Genomic DNA, 19118 nt, shown 5'->3' on the forward strand with positions numbered 1-19118 from the left:
TTGATAGGATGCAGAGCTGGGCCAAGAAGTGGCAGATGGAGGTTCAATCCAGGAAAGTTTGAAGTGAAACTTCAGAAAGTCAAACATTAAGGTAGAGTACAGGGTTAATGTTGGGATTTTTAGCAATGTGAAGGGACAGAGGGATGTGTTAGGTCATGTCCAGAGGTTCCTCAGTGTGAGTTGATTGGGTAGTTAAGGCATATGGTGTGTTAGCCTTCATTAGTCAGGGGATTTAGTTTAAGAGCTGTGAGATGCTGTTGAAGCTCTATAAAACTCTAGTTAGACCACATTGGAATATTGTGTTCAGTTCTGATAACCTCATCACAGGAAGAATGTGGAAGCTTTAGAGAGGGTGCAGAGGAGATTTGTCAGGATGCTGCCTGGATTAGAGAGAGTGCAGAGGAGATTTACCAGGATGCTGCCTGGATTAGAGAGGGCGCAGGGAAGATTTGCCAGGATGCTCCCTGGATTAGAGAGCATATGTCACGAAGATAGGTTGAGCGAGCTAGGACGTTTCTTTCTGCAGTGAAAAAGGATGAGAAGTTACTTGATAGAGATGTACACCATATAGATACAAATGGCTGATGCAAGGGGACATAATTTTAAGGTGATTGGTGGAAGGTATAGGGGGGAATGGTCAGAGGTACGTATTTTACACACAGACTGGTTGCTACATGGAATGTGCTGCCAGAGATGGTGGTAGAGGCTGTTAGGTTACATACATTTAAGATAATCTTATACAGGCACATGGATAAAAGAATATCTGGGAGGTAAGGGCTAGATCAGTGGTTCCCAAACTTTTTTTGTGTCGAGTCTTCAAATAATTTTATTACAGTTTCGAAAAGCACATAAAGATATTTCAGGCAGTTTCCTATTGAGACTCATCTGACTTCTGTGTGCACTGGCGAGTGTTCACACTGTTCATCACCCTCAATACAAAGCTCTGAAAATAGTTGAGAATTAAGAGCATGGGCTTGATTTTATTTACCGCTGTGAATTACACAGTGAATGTAAATATGTTCCATAAAGCTTTTTCCAATAAAGTAATAACTCCACAGTGGTGTTCTGTCATTGCTGTGCCCCATCTGTTGCAGAAGCAAGAATGCTGGTGAACAGGATTCTTCTCTTTGGAAAATTGCTCAACAACCCAAAATATTGACTCCCCCTTTGTTTCTGTTTCTAGTACCTTGCAAATGACAACTCTTGAATCATGCTTTCATCTTTTATGAAGCAAACATAACCAAGAAGCAGATTCATTGCTTGCCAAAGCTGACTCATGCAACGCAGAGCAAATTCTGTTGTCCTAAGTATGTTATAAAATGTGTCTTCCACATTCTCCGATCTTTCATCTATCTTTCTTTGAATAGAGTTGTCGCGGAGCAGAATCACTTTAATTATTTGGTCAGGTGGTTTATGCAAAACTGCACTCAGGACCTGCGTTGTTGGCAGAATCAATTCTTCCCCAGCTGTTTGGGCTTTCTGTTGTGAGGTGCTGGCATGAAGTGACGGAACATAAGCCAAGTCCTTGATTGCGTTATTAGAGTGTATTCTCTTCAGTCAAGGACCTGGGTGGTTTCATTGTCTCATTTGAAAACAACTCTTTCACACAACATAACATTGGCTGCGGTTGGTTGTTTGATGCTGGTAGAAATCAATATTTCAGATACTCCACACTGTACTGTCTGCACTTCTTTTTCCGTTTGATCTGCCTCTGCCATTTTCATTACAGATGTTCATAACGACCGCGGTTAATCACCTATTGTTTAAGTCCAACCTCGAGTGCTGTATTCAATAGAGGGGAAGGTTATGATGTCATCATAGCTCAGGCAAAACCTGACTCTTTGCCTGATGGATATCTCGGTTGGGCCATAGGTTGGAGAAATGCGGTCAAGACCATACAAAGGGGCAAATTCTGAACTTTACCCCATTGAATGCCATATCCTAATTCACAGAAACTGTGTCACTGCATGATTAGAGTATGGGAATTATACTAGCTGACACTACTACTGTTGTGAGTGGTAATAATGCATGGGCTGGGCCTGGAAATAACAATGATTTCCTCAGTCCAGATTGCTTATAATATACTAAATACAGAAGTGTTACATTGTTTTTCAACAACTGTAATGGGTTTTGAGCAAAGTTTAAGAGAACGGTGGGAAAAGAAGAGATGAGGTGAGTACACGATCATTGTGAGAAACTGAGGATCAAATGCTTATAATAAGTATGTTTCTTAAATTGTCTGTAATCCCTCTACTGCCCCCTTGCTACTAAGCACCCTCGCTACCCACTTTATCTTTATCACCCTCTTAGAAACTCCCATCGCTCACAGGGGTTGATATCGCCCACTTTGGGAACCACTGGGTTGCATTGATCTTGGGGTAGGTGAAAGGGTCAGACACAACATCATGGACTGAAGGGCCTTTGCTGTGTTGTACTGTTGCATGTTCTCTGAAAGGTTTAGACTTCCCACAGTGAAGCTCACTACTAGCTGCTCCTTCTATAAGCTCGTCCCAACATCTGCCTGATGTTGACACATGATTTATCTCAGGCTCGTGTGGCTGACGCTAAACTGGCAGAGGAAACTTGAGCAGGTGCATCACACTGTGCTTCAATAAAAGGCCCAACGTGACCTCTTCAAAAATCAGACGCTGTGTCCAGGATTTTCCAGCTTACTTGCTGGGAGAGAATTTTTAAACCTGTTGCTACACACCATGTTCCATGCATTGTTTGCTAGGCTGGATTATTGAGCCATACGATGACACCCTTGCGAAAGTCGACTGGAAGACAATCTACGCCTTAATGTTGGAGAAGATTCAAGCTGCAAATTCAAAGATGTAAGTATTGAAAATTGAAACATCCCCTAACTTGTTACTGAGCTAGATACAGCAAGATGACAAAGCATTGGAGAAGATGCAAAGAAAATACATGGACAAGTGCAGGATTCAGGTGCAGGTCAATGGGACTGAGCAGAATAATAGTTCAACATGGACTAGATGGGCTGAAGGGCCTGTTTCTGTGCTGTAGTGTTTTATGACTATACAGCTCTAAGATCTAACAGGAATGCAGAACTTTAGTTATGGAAAAGCAAATGACATCTGTGGTTGTTTTCCTATTAGTAAATGGATTTAATAGGGCTGTTCAAATTGAACACAGAACATATAACTCCTCACAGAGTACAGGCCCTTTGGCTCACGATGTTATGCCATCCTTATAGCCTACTCTGAGTTCAACCTAACTCTTCCCTCCCCATAGCCCTCCATTTTTCTATCATCCGTGTTCCTGTCTAAGTATCCCTTAAATCTCCCGATTTTTAAATCTCTCTACCACCCATCACTGGCCACGTGTTCCAGGCAGCTACTGCTCTCTGTGTAAAAATCTTACCTCTGACATCCTCCCTATACTTTCCTCCAATCAACTGAAAAGAATATCCAATTGTATTAACCATTGTCGCCCTGGGAAATAGACACTGCCATTCTGCTTGACCCATGTTTCTTATTATCTTATACACCTCTAGCAAATCACCTCTCCTCTTCCTTCACTCCAGCGAGGAAAGACCATCAGACATAAGTACAGAATCAGGCCAGCTGGCCCATTGAGTCACTCCATTTCATCACGGCTGATCAATTTCCCTCTCAACATTATTTTCCTGCCTTCTCTTTGTAACTTTTCATGTCCGGACTAATCAAGAACCTATCAACTTCCGCCTTAAATACACCCAATGATCTGGTGCCACAGCTGTCTGTGGCAATGAATTCCACAGATTACCAAAGTTCAAAGTAAATTTTTTATCAAAGTACATATATGTCACTATATACAATCCCAAGATACACTGCCTTGTGGACATACTCAATAAATCCATAGCATAGTAACCATAACAAAATCAGTGAAAGACCACAGCAAATTGGGCATTCAACCAGTGTGTACAAAGAAATAATAACAAATAAATAAGCAATAAGTATCAAGAACATGAGATGAAGAGTCCTTGAAAATGAGTCCATGGGTTGTGGAATCATTTCAATGATGGGGCAAGAAAGGTTGAGTGAAGCTATCCACTTTTGTTCAAGAGCCTGATGGTAGAGGGGTAATAACTGTTCCTGAACCTAAGGCTCTTGTACTTCTTCCTGATGGCAACAGTGAGAAGAGAACATGTCCTGGGTGGTGGGGGTCCCTGCTGATGAATGCTGCTTTTCTGCGACAGTGTTTCCTGTAGATGTGCTCAATGGTGGGGAGGGCTTTACCCGTGATGGACTGGGCCATATCCACTACTTTTTGTAGGATTTTCCGTTCGAGGGCATTGGTGTTTCCATACCAGGCTGTGATGCAGCCAGTCAATATGCTCTCCACTACATATCTACAGAAGTTAGTTAAAGTTTCAGATATCATGCTGAATCTTTGCAAACTCCTAAAGGAGTAGAGGCGCTGCTGTACTTTGTCTGTAATTGCACTTACATGCTGCGCACAGGACAGGTCCCCCAAAATGATAACACCGAGAGATTTAAAGTTGCTGACTCTCTGACCTCTGATCCTCTGATGAGGACTGGCTGATGGACCTCTGGCTTCCTTCTGCTGAAGCCAGTATTCAGCTCCCTGGACTTGCTGACATTGAGTGAGAGGTTGTTGTTATGGCAGCACAGTCAGATTTTCAACCTCCCTCCTATATGCTGATTCATCACCATCTTGGATTCAGCCTATGGTAGTGGTGTCATCAGCAAACTTGAATATGGCTTTGGAACTGTTCTTGGCCACACAGTCATAAGTGCAAAACAATTAGAGCAGAGATCTATGCATACAGCCTTGTGGTGCACAACCCTCCAGCTGAAGAAATTCATCCTCATCTCCAATCCAAATGGACATCTCTCTATTATGAGACTGTGCCCTCTGCTCCAAGACTCCCCCATCATATGGAACATCCTCTCCACATCCACTCTAGGCCTTTCAACATTCGATGTTTCAATGAAATCCACCCTCATTCTTCTAAATTCCAGTGAGTACAGGTCCAGAGCCATTAAACGCTTCCCATATGATAACCCTTTCATTCCCAGAATCATTCTCGTGAACCTCCTCTGAACCCTGTCAGCACATCCTTTCTTAGATAAGGCACCAAAAACTCTCAATACTGCAAGTGATGCCTGACCACAACCTTATAAAGACTCAGCATTACATCCTTGCTTTTATTTTTTCAGTATCATCATCATCATCATCATCAGGTGCCGTGCCCAGTTTGAGCTTTCGCTGCCAAGGCCCACACACTCCTGTTTCGGGTCAAGTGGATCAATTCATTGGTATTCATTTCCAGTTCTCTGGCTGCTGTCTCCATCATCATTTTTCTTTGTCTTCCTCTTGCTTTCTTCCCTTCAGTCTTTCCCATAATTACTGTGCATTCTAACTCCTCTTTCCTAATCACATGTCCAATGAAGTTATGTTGCCTTTTCATGACCTCATACATCATTTCTCTTTTTGTGTTTGCTCTGTTCATGACATCCTCGTTAGATATTTGTTTCATCCATGATATTCTTTGCATCCTCCTCAAAAACCACATCTCTGCTGCTTCAATTCCTTTCCTCATGTTACTAGATATTGTCCAACATTCTGAGCCATATAGCATAACTGGATAAACGTAACATTGCAGTACTCCAAGGCAGGTTGTCATGTCTAGTTTAGTGTTGGTCAGTATACTCTTCATTCTCATAAAGGTGTCTTTTGCCATCCCTATTCTTCTTTTGATGTCCATGTCGCACCTGCCATCTGATGTCACCCAGCTTCCTAAGTAGCAAAAGTTCTGTACTTGTTTTATGTCTTCCCCGTTTGCAGATAGGATTCTCCTTCTTTTTGGATATCACCATACATTCTGTCTGTTTGCAATTGATAGATAGACCCATTTTTGCACTTTCTTCAACGATTATATCAATTAAGTTTTGTAGTTCTACCTCCATACTTGCAATTGACACAGTGTCATCTGCATATCTGAAATTATTGATGTTTTATATTTTAGGCCTCTCGAAATTAATGCTAACATTGCATTTGCTTTCCTCACCAATGATTTAAAGTGCAAGTTAACCTTTAGAGAATCCTGCACAAGGACTCCCAAGACGCTTTGCACCTCAGATTTTTGAACTTTCTCCCTATTTAGAAAATAGCCCATGCCTTTATTCCTTAAGACCATCGAACCATAAGACATAGGAGCAGAATTAGGCCATTCAGCCCATCGAGTCTGCTCTGCCATTCCATCATAGCTGATCCCAGATCCCACTCAACCCCACACACCTGCCTTCTCACCATATCATTTGATGCCCTTACCGACCAGGAAATGATCAACTTCTGCCTTAAATATACCCACAGTCTTGACCTCCATCGCAGTCTGTGGCACAGCATTTATCAGGTTAGCTATTCTCTGGATAAAAAAATTCCTCCTTGCCTCTGTTATAAAGGGTTTCCCCTCAACTTTGAGGCTGTGCCCTCTAGTTCTGGACACACCCCACCACAGGAAACATCCTCTCCACATCCACCCTATCTAGTCCTTTCAACATTCGATAGGTTTCAATGAGATCCTCCTCCCCACCCCAGCATTTTTCTAAATTCCAGTGAGTACAGGCCCAAAGCTGCCAAACGCTCCTCATATGTTAACCCCCTCGTTCCCAGAATCATCCCCTCGAGCCTCCTCTGGACTCTCTCCAATGACAACACATCCCTTCTGAGATATGGGGCACAAAACTGTTGACAATACTCCAAGTGCAGCCTGACTAGTGTCTTATAAACATTATCTCCTTGCTCTTATATTCTATTCCCCTTGAAATAAATGCCAACATTGCATTTGCCTTCTTTACCACAGACTCAACCTGTAAATTAATCTTCTGGGTGTCTTACACGAGATCTCCTAAGTCCCTCTGCATCTCTGATGTTTGAACCTTTTCCCCATTTAGATAATAGTTTGCACTATTGTTCCTTTTACTAAAATGAATTATCATATATTTCCCAATACTGTATTCCATTTGCCACTTTTTTGCCCATTCTTCCAATTTGTCTATATCCTGCTGCAATCGCATTGCTTCCTCAGCACTACCTACACCTCTACCTATCTTTGTATTGTCCGCAAACTTTGCCACAAAGCCATCAATTCCAATATCCAAGTCATTGACCAACAATGTGAAAAGTAGCGGTTCCAATACTGACCCCTGAGGAACACCACTAGTCACTGGCAGCCAATCAGAAAAGGCCCCTTTTATTCTCACTCGCTGCCTCCTTCCTGTCATCCCCTATCAATTCCAGTATCTTTCCTGTAACGCCATAGGGTTTTAACCTGTTAAGGAGCTTTATGCGTGGCACCCTAACAAATACCTTCTGAAAATCCAAGTAAATGACATTCACTGCCTCTCCTTTGTCCACCCTGCTTGTTACTTCCTCAGAGAACTCTAGCAGATTTTTCAGGCAAGATTTCCCTTTTCAGAAATCATGCTGACTTGGACTTATCATTAGTCTTCAAGTACCCCGAAACCTCATCCTTAATAATGAACTCCAACACTTTCCCAACCACTGATCTAACTGATCTAACCTTGCTTTTGTTTTGTTTTGTTTTCCTCCCTTCTGAAAGAGTGGAATGTCATCTGCAATCTTCCTGTCCTCTGGGACCATACCAGAATCAAGTGATTCTTGAAAGGTCATGACCAAAGCATCTGTTATCTCTTCAGCAACCTCTCTCAGGACTCTGGGATGTAGTCCATCTGGTCCAGGTGATTTAAGACCTTTGAGTTTGCCTAGCATTTTTTCCATAGTAATAGCAATGGCTCTCACTCCTGCTCCCTGACACTCACGGACCTCTGGCACGCTGCTAGTGTCTTCCACAGTGAGAAAGATGCTAAGTACCCATTAAGTTCATCTGCCATTTCTTTGTCCCCCATTACTACCTCACCAGCATCATTTTCCAGTGGTCACATATCAACTCTCAGCTCCCGTTTATTTTTTTATGTAACAAAAACACCTTTAGTATCCTGCTTTATATTATTGGCTAGTTTGCCCTGATATTTCATCTTTTCCCTTCTTATAGCTTTTTAGTTGCCTTTTGTTGGACTTTAAAAGCTTGCCAATCATCCAAATTCCCACTCACTTTTTCTGCATTATATGCCCTCTCCTTGTCTTTATGCAGTCTTTAACTTCTTTTGTCAGCCACGGTTGCCTACCCCTGCCATTTGAGATCTTCTTCCTCTGTGGGACATATCTATCCTGTGCCTTGTGAACTATTCCCAAAATCTTCAGCCATCTCTACTCTGCCAACATCCCTGCCAGGGTCCTCCTCCAATCCACCTGGGCAAGCTCCTCTCTCAAGCCTCTGTAATTCCCTTTATTCCACTGTGATACTGATATGTGTGAATTATACTTCTCCCTCTCAAATTGCACTATGAATTAAATCATATTATGATCACTGCCTTCTAAGGATTCCTTTATGTTAAGCTCCCTAATAAGGTCTGGGTTATTACACAACACCCAGTCTAAGATAGCCTTTCCCTGAGTAGGCTCAAGCACAAGCTGCTCTAAAAAGCCATCTTGTAGGCATTGAACAAATTCCCTCTCGCGATCTGACACCAACCTCATATTCACAATCCCCTTGCATATTGAAGTCCCCCATTACAATTGTGTCATTACCCTTGTTACATGCTTTTTCCATCTCCCTTTGCAATCTCAATCTCAACGGCTACTATTTGGAGGCCTATATATGATTCCCATAATGGTTTTTTTATCCTTGCAGTTTCTTAAATCCACCCACAAAAATTCAACATTCTCTGACCCTATGTCACCTCTTTCTAAAGTTGTAATTCCATCTCTGAAAAACACAGCCACATTGCTATCAATGCCTTCCTGCCTGTCCTTACGATACAAGGTCTATCCTTTGATGTTCAGCTCCCAACTATGGCCTTCTTTCAGCCGCAACTCAGTGATCCCCACAACGTCATACCGACCAATCTCTAATTGCACCATGAATTCCTCCACTTTATTCCGAACACTATGCACATTTAAATACTGCACCTTCAGTCCTGCATTCTTCAACCTTTTGAATTTAGCTTCTGTGGAATGACTTAACTCTTTGCTCTGTCTTCATTTGTACCCAATCATTGGCTTGTCTTTCCTTACATTCACGTTACACCCAGCATCTACTTGTAAACCTGCTGGCTCATCCTCAGCTCTATCATCCTGGCTCCCATCCTCCTGCCATATTAGTTTAAACCTGTCCTGACAGCTCTAGTAAACCTACCCACAAAAATATTGGTCCCACTTGGATTCAAGTGCAACCTGTCCTTCTGCCAACGTGCAGTACCATGCACTTCCCTATGATATATTCCATTGCCACTTCTTTGCCCATTATCCTAATCTGTCTAAGTACTTCTCTAGCCTTCCTGCTTCCTCAACACTAACTGCCCCTCCTCCATATTGCCTGCAAACTTACCCACAAAGCCATCAATTCTGTCATCTAAATCATTAATGTACAGTGTTAAAAGAAGCAGTCCCAACTGCAAAACCATTAGATCGGCAGCCAAATAGAAAAGGCCCTCTTTATTCCTACTCTTTGCCAACTACCAACTAGCCAATGTTCTATTCATGTTAGTATCTTTCCAATAATACAATGGACTCTTATCTTGCTAAGCAACCCTATGTGTGGCACCTTGTCAAAGGCCTTCTGAAAATCCAAGAACACAGTACCCACCGATACTCATTTGTCTATCCTGCTTGTTATTTCTTCAAAGAATTCCAACATATTTTTTTCAAGCAGGGTTTTTCCTCAAGGAAAACATGCTGACTTTGGCCTATTTTTTCATGTGCCTCCAAGTACTCTGGGATGACCTTATTCTTAACAATCAACTTCAACATCTTTCCAATCATTAAAGTCAGGCTAACTATCCTATAACTTCCTTTCTTTTGCCTCTCTCCCTTCTTGAAGAGTGGAGTGCCGTTTGTGATTTTCTAGTCGTCCAGAACCATGCCAGAATCTATGGATTCTTGAAAGATCATTACTAATGTCTCCACAGTCTCTTCAGGTACCTCTTTCTGATGCCTGGGGTGTAGTCCATCTGGTTCAGGTCACTTATCTACATTCAGACCTTTCAGCTTCCCAAACATCTTCTCCCTAATAATAGTAACTACCCTCACTTTTGCCCCTTGACACTTGAACTTCTGACTTCCTGCTAGTGTCTTCCACAGTGGGGACTGATGCAAAGTACCTAAAGTCTAACTTGCTCAACCCATCCTCATTAAACATGCTGTCTAATCCAGGCAGCACCCTGGTAAATCTCCTCTGCACTCTTCTTAAAGCTTCCACATCCTTCCTATAATGCCTGGACTAGAACTGAACACAGAGTGGTGTAACCCGAGTTTTATGAAGTTGTAACATTAAGGCACACAGTTGTGCAGCGGTTAGCACAATGCTGTTACAATTTAGGGTGTCGGAGTTCGGAATTCAATCCTGGTGTCCGATGTAAGGAGTTTGTATACGTGTGGGGTTCCTCTGGTTGCTCCAGTTTCCTCTCACAGTCCGGAGACATACTGGTGAGTAGGTTCATTGGTATGGTAAATTGTTCTGCGATTAGACTAAGGGCTAAATTGATGGGTTGCTGGCAGCTCAGCTGGAAGAGACTTTTCCACACAGTATTTCTAAATAAGTAAGTAAACAGATATTCCCTCAAGCCTCTTGAACTCAGTCCTCAACTAATGAAGGCGAATACCCCATACAACTATCACCTATCAACTTGCATGGCAATTTCAAGCAATCTTTGAACTTGGACCTTAAGATCTGTTTGTTCCTCCACACTGCTGTGAATCCTGCCATTAACTTTGTCCAGTACAATTAAGTTTGATCTTTCAAAGTACATCATTTCGCACTTTTCTGGATAGAACTTCATTTGCCACTTCTCAGCCGAGCTCTTCATCTTGCCACTGTCCCATTGTAACCTACAACAACCTTCTACACTATCCACAAAACCACCAGCCTTTGTTTTATCTGCAAACGCATTAACTCACCTTTCTATTTCCTCATTCTGGTCGTTTATCAAAATCACAAATAGCTAGGGTGCCAGAATAAATCCCTGAGGAACACCACTGGTCACCGCCCTCCAGGCAGAATATGCTCCAAGTACTACTGCCCTTTGCCTTCTGTGGACAAGCCAATTCCAAATCCACAAGGCTAGGTTTCCCTTGATCCCATGCTTCCTAGCTTTCTGAAGAGCCTTGTTGAATGCCTTATTAAAATCCATATACACCACATCCACCACTCTACCTTCATCAACTCCTAAGGGAGAATGAGGCAGTCATAGATGAAAGCTACAGGGAGGTAGTCACACCTAGGCTGTTGGAAGCAGGTCGTTGGGTGACAGTCAGAGGGGGGAAAGCGAAGGTGAGCAGACAGGTAGTGCAGAGCACCCCTGTAGCCATTCCCCTGAATAATAAGTTTACCGTCCTGGATACTGTGGCGGCGGACAACCGACCAGGGTGAGCCACAGTGGCACGGCCTCCAGCACTGAGTCTGACCCTGTGGTACAGAAGGGTGGGACGGAGAAGAGGAGAGCTGTCATCATTGGAGACTCTATAGTCAGGAGAGCAGACAGGAGATTTTGTGGACATGAGAAGGACACCCGCATGGTTTGTTGCCTCCCGGATGCCAGGGTCTGGGATGTCTCTGACCGGGTGCACGACATCCTGGTACGAGAGGGAAAGCAACCGGAAGTTGTGATACATGTTGGTACCAACGACACAGGCAGGAAGAGGGATGAGGTCCTGAAGTGTGAGTTTCGGGAACTAGGCAGAAGGCTGAAGAACAGGACCTCAAGGGTGGCGTTCTCAGGATTGCTGCCAGTGCTACGTGACAGTGATGGTAAGAATTGGAGGAGGTGGTAGTTGAATGCGTGGCTGAGGAGTTGGTGCAGGGTGTAGGGTTTTAGATTTTTGGATCATTGGGATCTCTTCTGGGGAAGGTGGGACCTGTACAGATTGGATGGGTTGCACCTGAACTTGAGGGGGAGCAATATCATTGCAGGTAGGTTTGCTAGCATGGTTCGGGAGGGTTTAAACTAATTTGCGAGGGGGATGGGACCCAGAGCGATAGAGCAGTGGAAGAATTGCATGGAGTAAAGCCAGATCTAACATGTAGAGAGGCTTTGAGGAAAGAGAAGCAGAATAGAGGGTGTAAAGGTAGTAAGGTAGAAGGGCTAAAGTGCGTGTACTTCAATGCAAGAAGCATCAGGGACGAAGATGATGAACTGAGAGCTTGGATGTCTGTCTGTCTAGGTACCATATCCGATGCGGACTTTGGTGACCATGGTTTTCCATATAGATCTATCCTTCGTTCTTTGGATGACTTCCATTTCCTCGATGTGTAACCACCTGGCTAGGCTTTTGATGTACAATAAGCTGAGGTCTTCCTCTAGGTTTGCTCCCCTCGATCTTTCCAGAGAGCATGAGTTTTTCTCGTTCATCTTTCCGCATGATGTGTCCTAGGAATCTGAGTTGTCTTTCTCTTATTGTTGGTATGAGTGATCAAACTGCTTGGGCTCTTCTGAGAACTTCTTCATTTGATGTGTGTGTGGTCCATGATATTTTTAACATTCTCCTGTAGAACCATAATTCAGCTGCTTCCAGTCTCTTTTCCATTGCTGAGGAAATGGTCCAGAATTCACTTCCATAAGTCAGGATAGAATAAATGTAGCACTGCAGTATTCTGTTTTTAGTGTACGTGCTCATCTTTCTGTCTGTTAATATGGTCTTCATTTTTTGGAAAGCTTCTTTCGTCATTGCTATTCTGTATTTGATATCTGTGTCGCACCTGCCATTACTTGTTATTAGGCTGCCAAGATATCTGAATTTGTTGACTTGTTTGATGTTTGTATTTCCGATCTTGATCACACACATTGTAGGATGTATGTCTTTCTGGAGATGACCATGCTTTCGGTCTTCTTGGTGTTGATTGAGAGGCCTCTGTGATTGCTGAGAGCTTGGATAGATACATGGAATTATGATGTGGTGGCCGTTACAGAGACTTGGCTGGCACTGGGGCAGGAATGGATTCTCAATATTCCTGGATTTCAGTGCTTTAAAAGGGATGGGGGAGGGGAGGGGAGGAGGGGTGGCATTACTGGTCAGGGATACTATTGCGGATACAGAAAGGGTGGGTAATGTAGCAGGATCCTCTTTTGAGTCAGTATGAGTGGAGGTCAGGAACAGGAAGGGAGCAGTTACTCTATTGGGAGTATTCTATAGGCCCCCTGGTAGCAGCAGAGATACAGAGGAGCAGATTGGGAGGCAGATTTTGGAAAGGTGCAATAATAATAGGGTTGTTATCATGGGTGACTTTAATTTCCCTAATATTGATTGGCACCTGATTAGTTCCAACTGTTTAGTCAGGGCAGAGTTTGTTAAGTGTGTCCAGGATGGATTCCTGTCGCAGTATGTGGGCAGGCCAACTAGGGGGAATGCCATACTAGATCTAGTATTAGGTCACAGATCTCTCAGTGGGTGAGCATCCAGGGGACAGTGACCACCGCTCCCTGGCCTTTAGCATTATCATAGAAAAGGATAGAATCAGAGAGGACAGGAAAATTTTTAATTGGGGAAGGGCAAATTATGAGGCTATAAGGCTAGAACTTGCGGGTGTGAATTGGGATAATGTTTTTGCAGGGAAATGTACTATGGACTTGTGGTCGATGTTTAAGGATCTCTTGCAGGATGTTAGGGATAAATTTGTCCCGGTGAGGAAGATAAGGTATGGTAGGGTGAAGGAACCATGGGTGACAAGTGAGGTGGAAAATCTAGTCAGGTGGAAGAAGGCAGGATACATGAGGTTTAGGAAGCAAGGATCAGATGGGTCTATTGAGGAATATAGGGTAGCAAGAAAGGAGCTTAAGAAGGGGCTGAGGAGAGCAAGAAGGGGGCATGAGAAGGCCTTGGCGAGTAGGGTAAAGGAAAACCCCAAAGCACTCTTCAATTATATTAAGAACAAAAGGATGACCGGAGTGAAGGTAGGACTGATAAAGGTGGGAAGATGTTCCTGGAGGCTGTGGAAGTGAGCGAGGTCCTCAATGAATACTTCTCTTCGGTATTCACCAATGAGAGGGAACTTGATGACAGTGAGGACAATATAAGTGAGGTTGATGTTCTGGAGCATGTTGATATTATGGGAGAGGAGGTATTGGAGTTGTTAAAATATATTAGGACAGATAAGTCCCCGGGGCCTGACGGAATATTCCCCAGGCTGCTCCACAAGGCAAGGGAACAGATTGCTGAGCCTCTGGCTAGGATCTTTATGTCCTCGTTATCCACTGGAATCGTACCGGAGGATTGGAGGGAGGCAAATGTTGTCCCCTTGTTCAAAAAAGGTAGTAGGGATAGTCCAGGTAATTATAGACCAGTGAGCCTTACGTCTGTGGTGGGAAAGCTGTTGGAAAAGATTCATAGAGATAGGATCTCTGGGCATTTAGAGAATCATGGTCGATCAGGGACAGTCAGCATAGTTTTATGAAGGGCAGATTGTGACTAACAAGCCTGGTAGAGTTCCTTCAGGAGGTGACCAGGCATATAGATGAGGGTAGTGCAGTGGATGTGATCTACATGGATTTTAGTAAGGCATTTGACAAGGTTCCACATGGTAGACTTATTCAGAAAGTCAGAAGGCATAGGATCCAGGGAAATTTGGCCAGGTAGATTCAGAATTGGGTTGCCTGCAGAAGGCAGAGGGTCATGGTGGAGGGAGTACATTCAGATTGGAGGATTGTGACTAGTGGTGTCCCATGAGGATCAGTTCTGGGACCTCTACTTTTTTTTATTAACGACCTGGATGTAGGGGTAGAAGGGTGGGTTGGCAAGTTTGCAGACGACACAAAGGTTGGTGGTGTTGCAGATAGTGTAGAGGATTGTCAAAGATTGCAGAAAGACATTGATAGGATGCAGAAGTGGGCTGAGAAGTGGCAGATGGAGTTCAACCCGGAGAAGTGTGAGGTGGTACACTTTGGAAGGACAAACTCCAAGGCAGAGTACAAAGTAAATGGTAGGATACTTGGTAGTGTGGAAGAGCAGAGGGATCTGGGGGTACATGCCCACAGATCCTTGAAAGTTACCTCACAGGTAGATAGGGTAGTTAAGAAAGCTTATGGGGTGTTAGCCTTCATAAGTCGAGGGATAGAGTTTAAGAGTCGCGAGGTAATGATGCAGCTCTATAAAACTCTGGTTAAGCCACACTTGGAGTACTGTGTCCAGTTCTGGTCACCTCACTATAGGAAGGATGTGGAAGCATTGGAAAGGGTACAGAGGAGATTTACCAGGATGCTGCCTGGTTTAGAGAGTATGCATTATGATCAGAGATTAAGGGAGCTAGGGCTTTACTCTTTGGAGAGAAGGAGGATGAGAGGAGACATGATAGAGGTGTACAAGATAATAAGAGGAATAGATAGAGTGGATAGCCAGCGCCTCTTCCCCAGGGCACCACTGCTCAATACAAGAGGGCATGGCTTTAAGGTAAGGGGTGGGAAGTTCAAGGGGGATATTAGAGGAAGGTTTTTTACTCAGAGAGTGGTTGGTGCGTAGAATGCACTGCCTGAGTCAGTGGTGGAGGCAGATACACTAGTGAAATTTAAGAGACTACTAGACAGGTAAATGGAGGAAATATCCAATCTGGCCCCAGGGGCTTATCTATCCTAATGTTTTTCAAAAGTTCCAGCTCATCCTCTTTCTTAACGTTGACATGTTCCAGCTTTTTAACCTGTTCTACGCTTCCCTCATATTTGTCGTTCCATCTCTCTGGCGAATATTGTAACAAAGTATTCAGTGAGGACCTCCTCTCCCTCTTCCAACTCTGGGCATGTTTCCTCTTTTATCAATGATCAGTTCTATCCTGACACTAGTCATCCTCATGTTCTTCATTCATGCATAGAACTGCTTGGAGTTTTCTTTAATTCTACTCATCAAGGACTTCTCATGCCCCCTTCTAACATTCTTAATTTTTTTCTTAAGTTCTTTCCTAGCTACCTTATAGCTGTCAAGAGGCCAGTAAGATCTTTGCTTCCTAAACCTTGCATATGTTTCCTTATTCCTCCTGGCTAGATGTTCCACATCTCCTGTCAACCATAGTTCCTTCACCTTTCCATCTCTTCCCTCTCATTGGGACAAACCTATCCAGAACCCCATGCAAAAGTGCTCCCTAAACCACCTCCACATTTCCAATGTCATTTCCCCAAGAACATTGGTTCCCAATTTTCATTCCTAAGTTCCTGCCTAATAGTATCATAATTAGCCCTCACCTAATTAAATACTTTCCCATACCATCTACTTCTATCCTTACCAAAGACTATGGTAAAGGTCAGGGAATTGTGGTCACTTTCTCTGAAATGCTCATTCATTGAGAGATCTGCCACCTAGTACCAGATCCTACCCGGACTCTCCTCTAGTTGACCTGTTTACGTGTTTAATTAGGGGACGGCTAATTATGACACTATAATGCAGTAATTTGGGAGCAATAATTAGGTCCTCAGGGAATTCTTCAAGGACACACCTAATAAACTCTGCCCTATCTCAGTCTTTCGTACGAAGGAGGTGCCAATCACTCTTTGGGAAGTTGAAGTCACCAATTCCAACAACCCTGTTATTTTTGCATCTTTCCAAAATCTGTCTTCTGATCGGCTCCTCAGTGTCCCTATTGGTACCAGGGGCCTATAGAATGCGACTATAGTGTGGTTGCAGTATCCCTGTTTCCGATGTTCATCCAAACTGAGTCAGATAATCCTCCCCACGATATCCATCCTTCTGCAGCTGTGATACTATCCCTGATTAGTAATGCCTCTCACCTACCTTTTCCCTCCCTCTCTGTCCCTTTTGAAACATCTAAACCTGCAACATCCAGCAGCCATTCTTTTGACAGCCAAGTCTCTATAATGGCCACAACATTGTAGCTACATGTACTGATCCAAGCTCTGCGTCCATACCCTTGTTCCGGAGACATCTCGCATTAAAGTAAGCACATTTGAATCAACCAACTGACGAGACTGATGCCCTTTCCAGAGCCTATCCTTCCTCACAGTCTCTCTACACATTACATCTATCTTTACACCAACTTTGACCTAATATGAGATTCTCCGACCTATCACTCTGATTCCCAACACCTTGTCAACCTAGTTTAAAAACCCACCCCATAATCTGTAGCAAATCTGCCAAAAAGGATATTGGTCTCTCTCATGTTCAGGCAGTCTGTCCCCAAAGCAAGTCATCGCTTCTCTAAGAGAGATTCCAATGATCTAGAAATCTGAAACCCCATCTGCTGCACCAATTCCTCAGCCAAACAATCATCTGCCAAATCATTCTATTTTTACCGTCACTGGCATGTGGCACAAGCAGTAATCCAGAGATTACTACCCTTGTGATTCTGCTTTTTAACTCACTTGCTGGCTCCCTATTGTTACACCTCAGGACCTTATCCCTTTGCCTACCTATGTCATTGGTGCCAATATGTTCCACGACTTCTGAATGTTCTCCATCCCCTTTAAGAATGCCATGGGCTCAGTCTGAGATGTCTCTGATCCAGCTCCTGGGAGGCAACATACATTCTGGGTTGAATTGAAGAGGAATTTTGAAAAGAATAAATTAGGAGCAGGCTTTTCCACTGGCAGGGTTTGTAATCAAAAATTGTAGGAATGTTGTTATAAAAGCTACTGTGCTTGATTCTAAATACAAAATCCTCCCACATCCCCGAAAAATTTTCCCCATGCTTTTTGGAAACAAATGGAAGGATGTTGCTGGTGGATGTGGTCAATATGTGAGAGGATTTTGGGAAGTGCAGCAGCCCAGGTGATAGTTCCTGGCTTTTGTTATCAAAATGCAGACTGGGATCTCAGCTCATTTAGGCTGGCAGAGTGCAGAACACAGTCAAATGGGGTAGGTATGCAGAATCACATGGAACAGAAACAGGCTCTTCAACCCAAATGCTTTTATATTCTACACAAGTCTTCTCTTCCTTCCTCCATTGGAATATCCTACTTTTCCCCTTAAATCCCTCTGTTGTACTTGCCGGAGTTACTTCTTGGTTCATATTATCACCACCGTCTAGGAAGTTCCTCACTGAGTTTACCTAGGACCATGATATTCTTATTTCCTCCAATTTGATCTTCTGTCTCAACTAAATGTTTTTATTCCCAACCTCTCTGGTGCCTCGATATGGATTTGTGCATGGATTGTGATTGCAAATGAGAAGATGAAGAAATCAGAGTTGGGAAGGGCCAATAATTCCTTCTGTATTTTTAAAGGTTACACGTTGTTCTGGCAAACAAAGTAGATGTAACACACAAATGCTGAAGGAACTCAGCAGGTCAGGCAACATCTATGGAGGAGAATAAATAGTCAACATTTCAAGCTGAGATGCTGCATCAGGACTGGAAAGGAACCTTGGTCCAAAACGCACTGCTTATTCCACCTCCATAGATGCGACCTCCCTGTTGAGTATTTTCTGTGTTGCTCTGGATTTCCAGCATCTGCAGAATCTCTTGTGCAAAAAAAAAGTAGCTGGTTATAATAAGTAAAGTGGATCAGCAGTTATGGGCCTAACTGGAAACACTTTATTCACTTTTTGTTTTCCATTCAGAAAATTGCAAAGTATGAGTATGGCGAAGCATGGATTCGACAAGCCAGTGATCCTCCTACACTATGAAGAGGCCAGAACTGTGCCCTTGGGCAAATACTGGAAGCAAGCGTTGGCCCCAGCGTTTGCTCTAAAGGATGGAAAACCTCCAATCCCAGCCATGAAAGTAGAAAATCCTGCATTAAATAAACTACATTATGCATTAAATGATGGATCGTGCATCATTTAGTATCCTTGAAACTTCAGTATTACTGTTTACAATAACACTGACCCGTGTCTTCTGTTTAAAACTGCAGCAAATGTCATAAGAAGTTAGTGTAAATAGTCTGAGTTCATAAAGTGAAGCAGCACTTAATCCTGTGGCTGGAACAAGTAGGATTATCAAGTTGTTTTTCCAAGAAAGGGGATTGAACCAAAAGAAGTGAAAATTAAAGGTAAGGATCGACTGAGCTAAGGAAATGGAGATTCATGTGGTTTTAACAAAGGTGAACAGTGAACAGTGGTATTCTAGTCATGGGTAACA

General features: G+C 43.3%; 1 protein-coding gene across 1 annotated transcript in view; it reads left to right on the forward strand.

Moving 5' to 3' along the window:
* The window catches only part of LOC134359586 (uncharacterized), a 117566-nt gene that overhangs the window by 45120 nt on the left and 53328 nt on the right, over positions 1–19118 (forward strand). Inside the window, exons 7-8 of the mRNA XM_063073085.1 lie at positions 2735–2834; positions 18599–18823. Of these exons, the coding sequence (XP_062929155.1) occupies positions 2735–2834; positions 18599–18823 (325 nt within the window). The remainder of the gene's footprint in view (positions 1–2734; positions 2835–18598; positions 18824–19118) is intronic.

This window comes from Mobula hypostoma, chromosome 20 (genome assembly GCF_963921235.1).
Source record: "Mobula hypostoma chromosome 20, sMobHyp1.1, whole genome shotgun sequence".
Lineage (NCBI taxonomy): Eukaryota > Metazoa > Chordata > Chondrichthyes > Myliobatiformes > Myliobatidae > Mobula > Mobula hypostoma.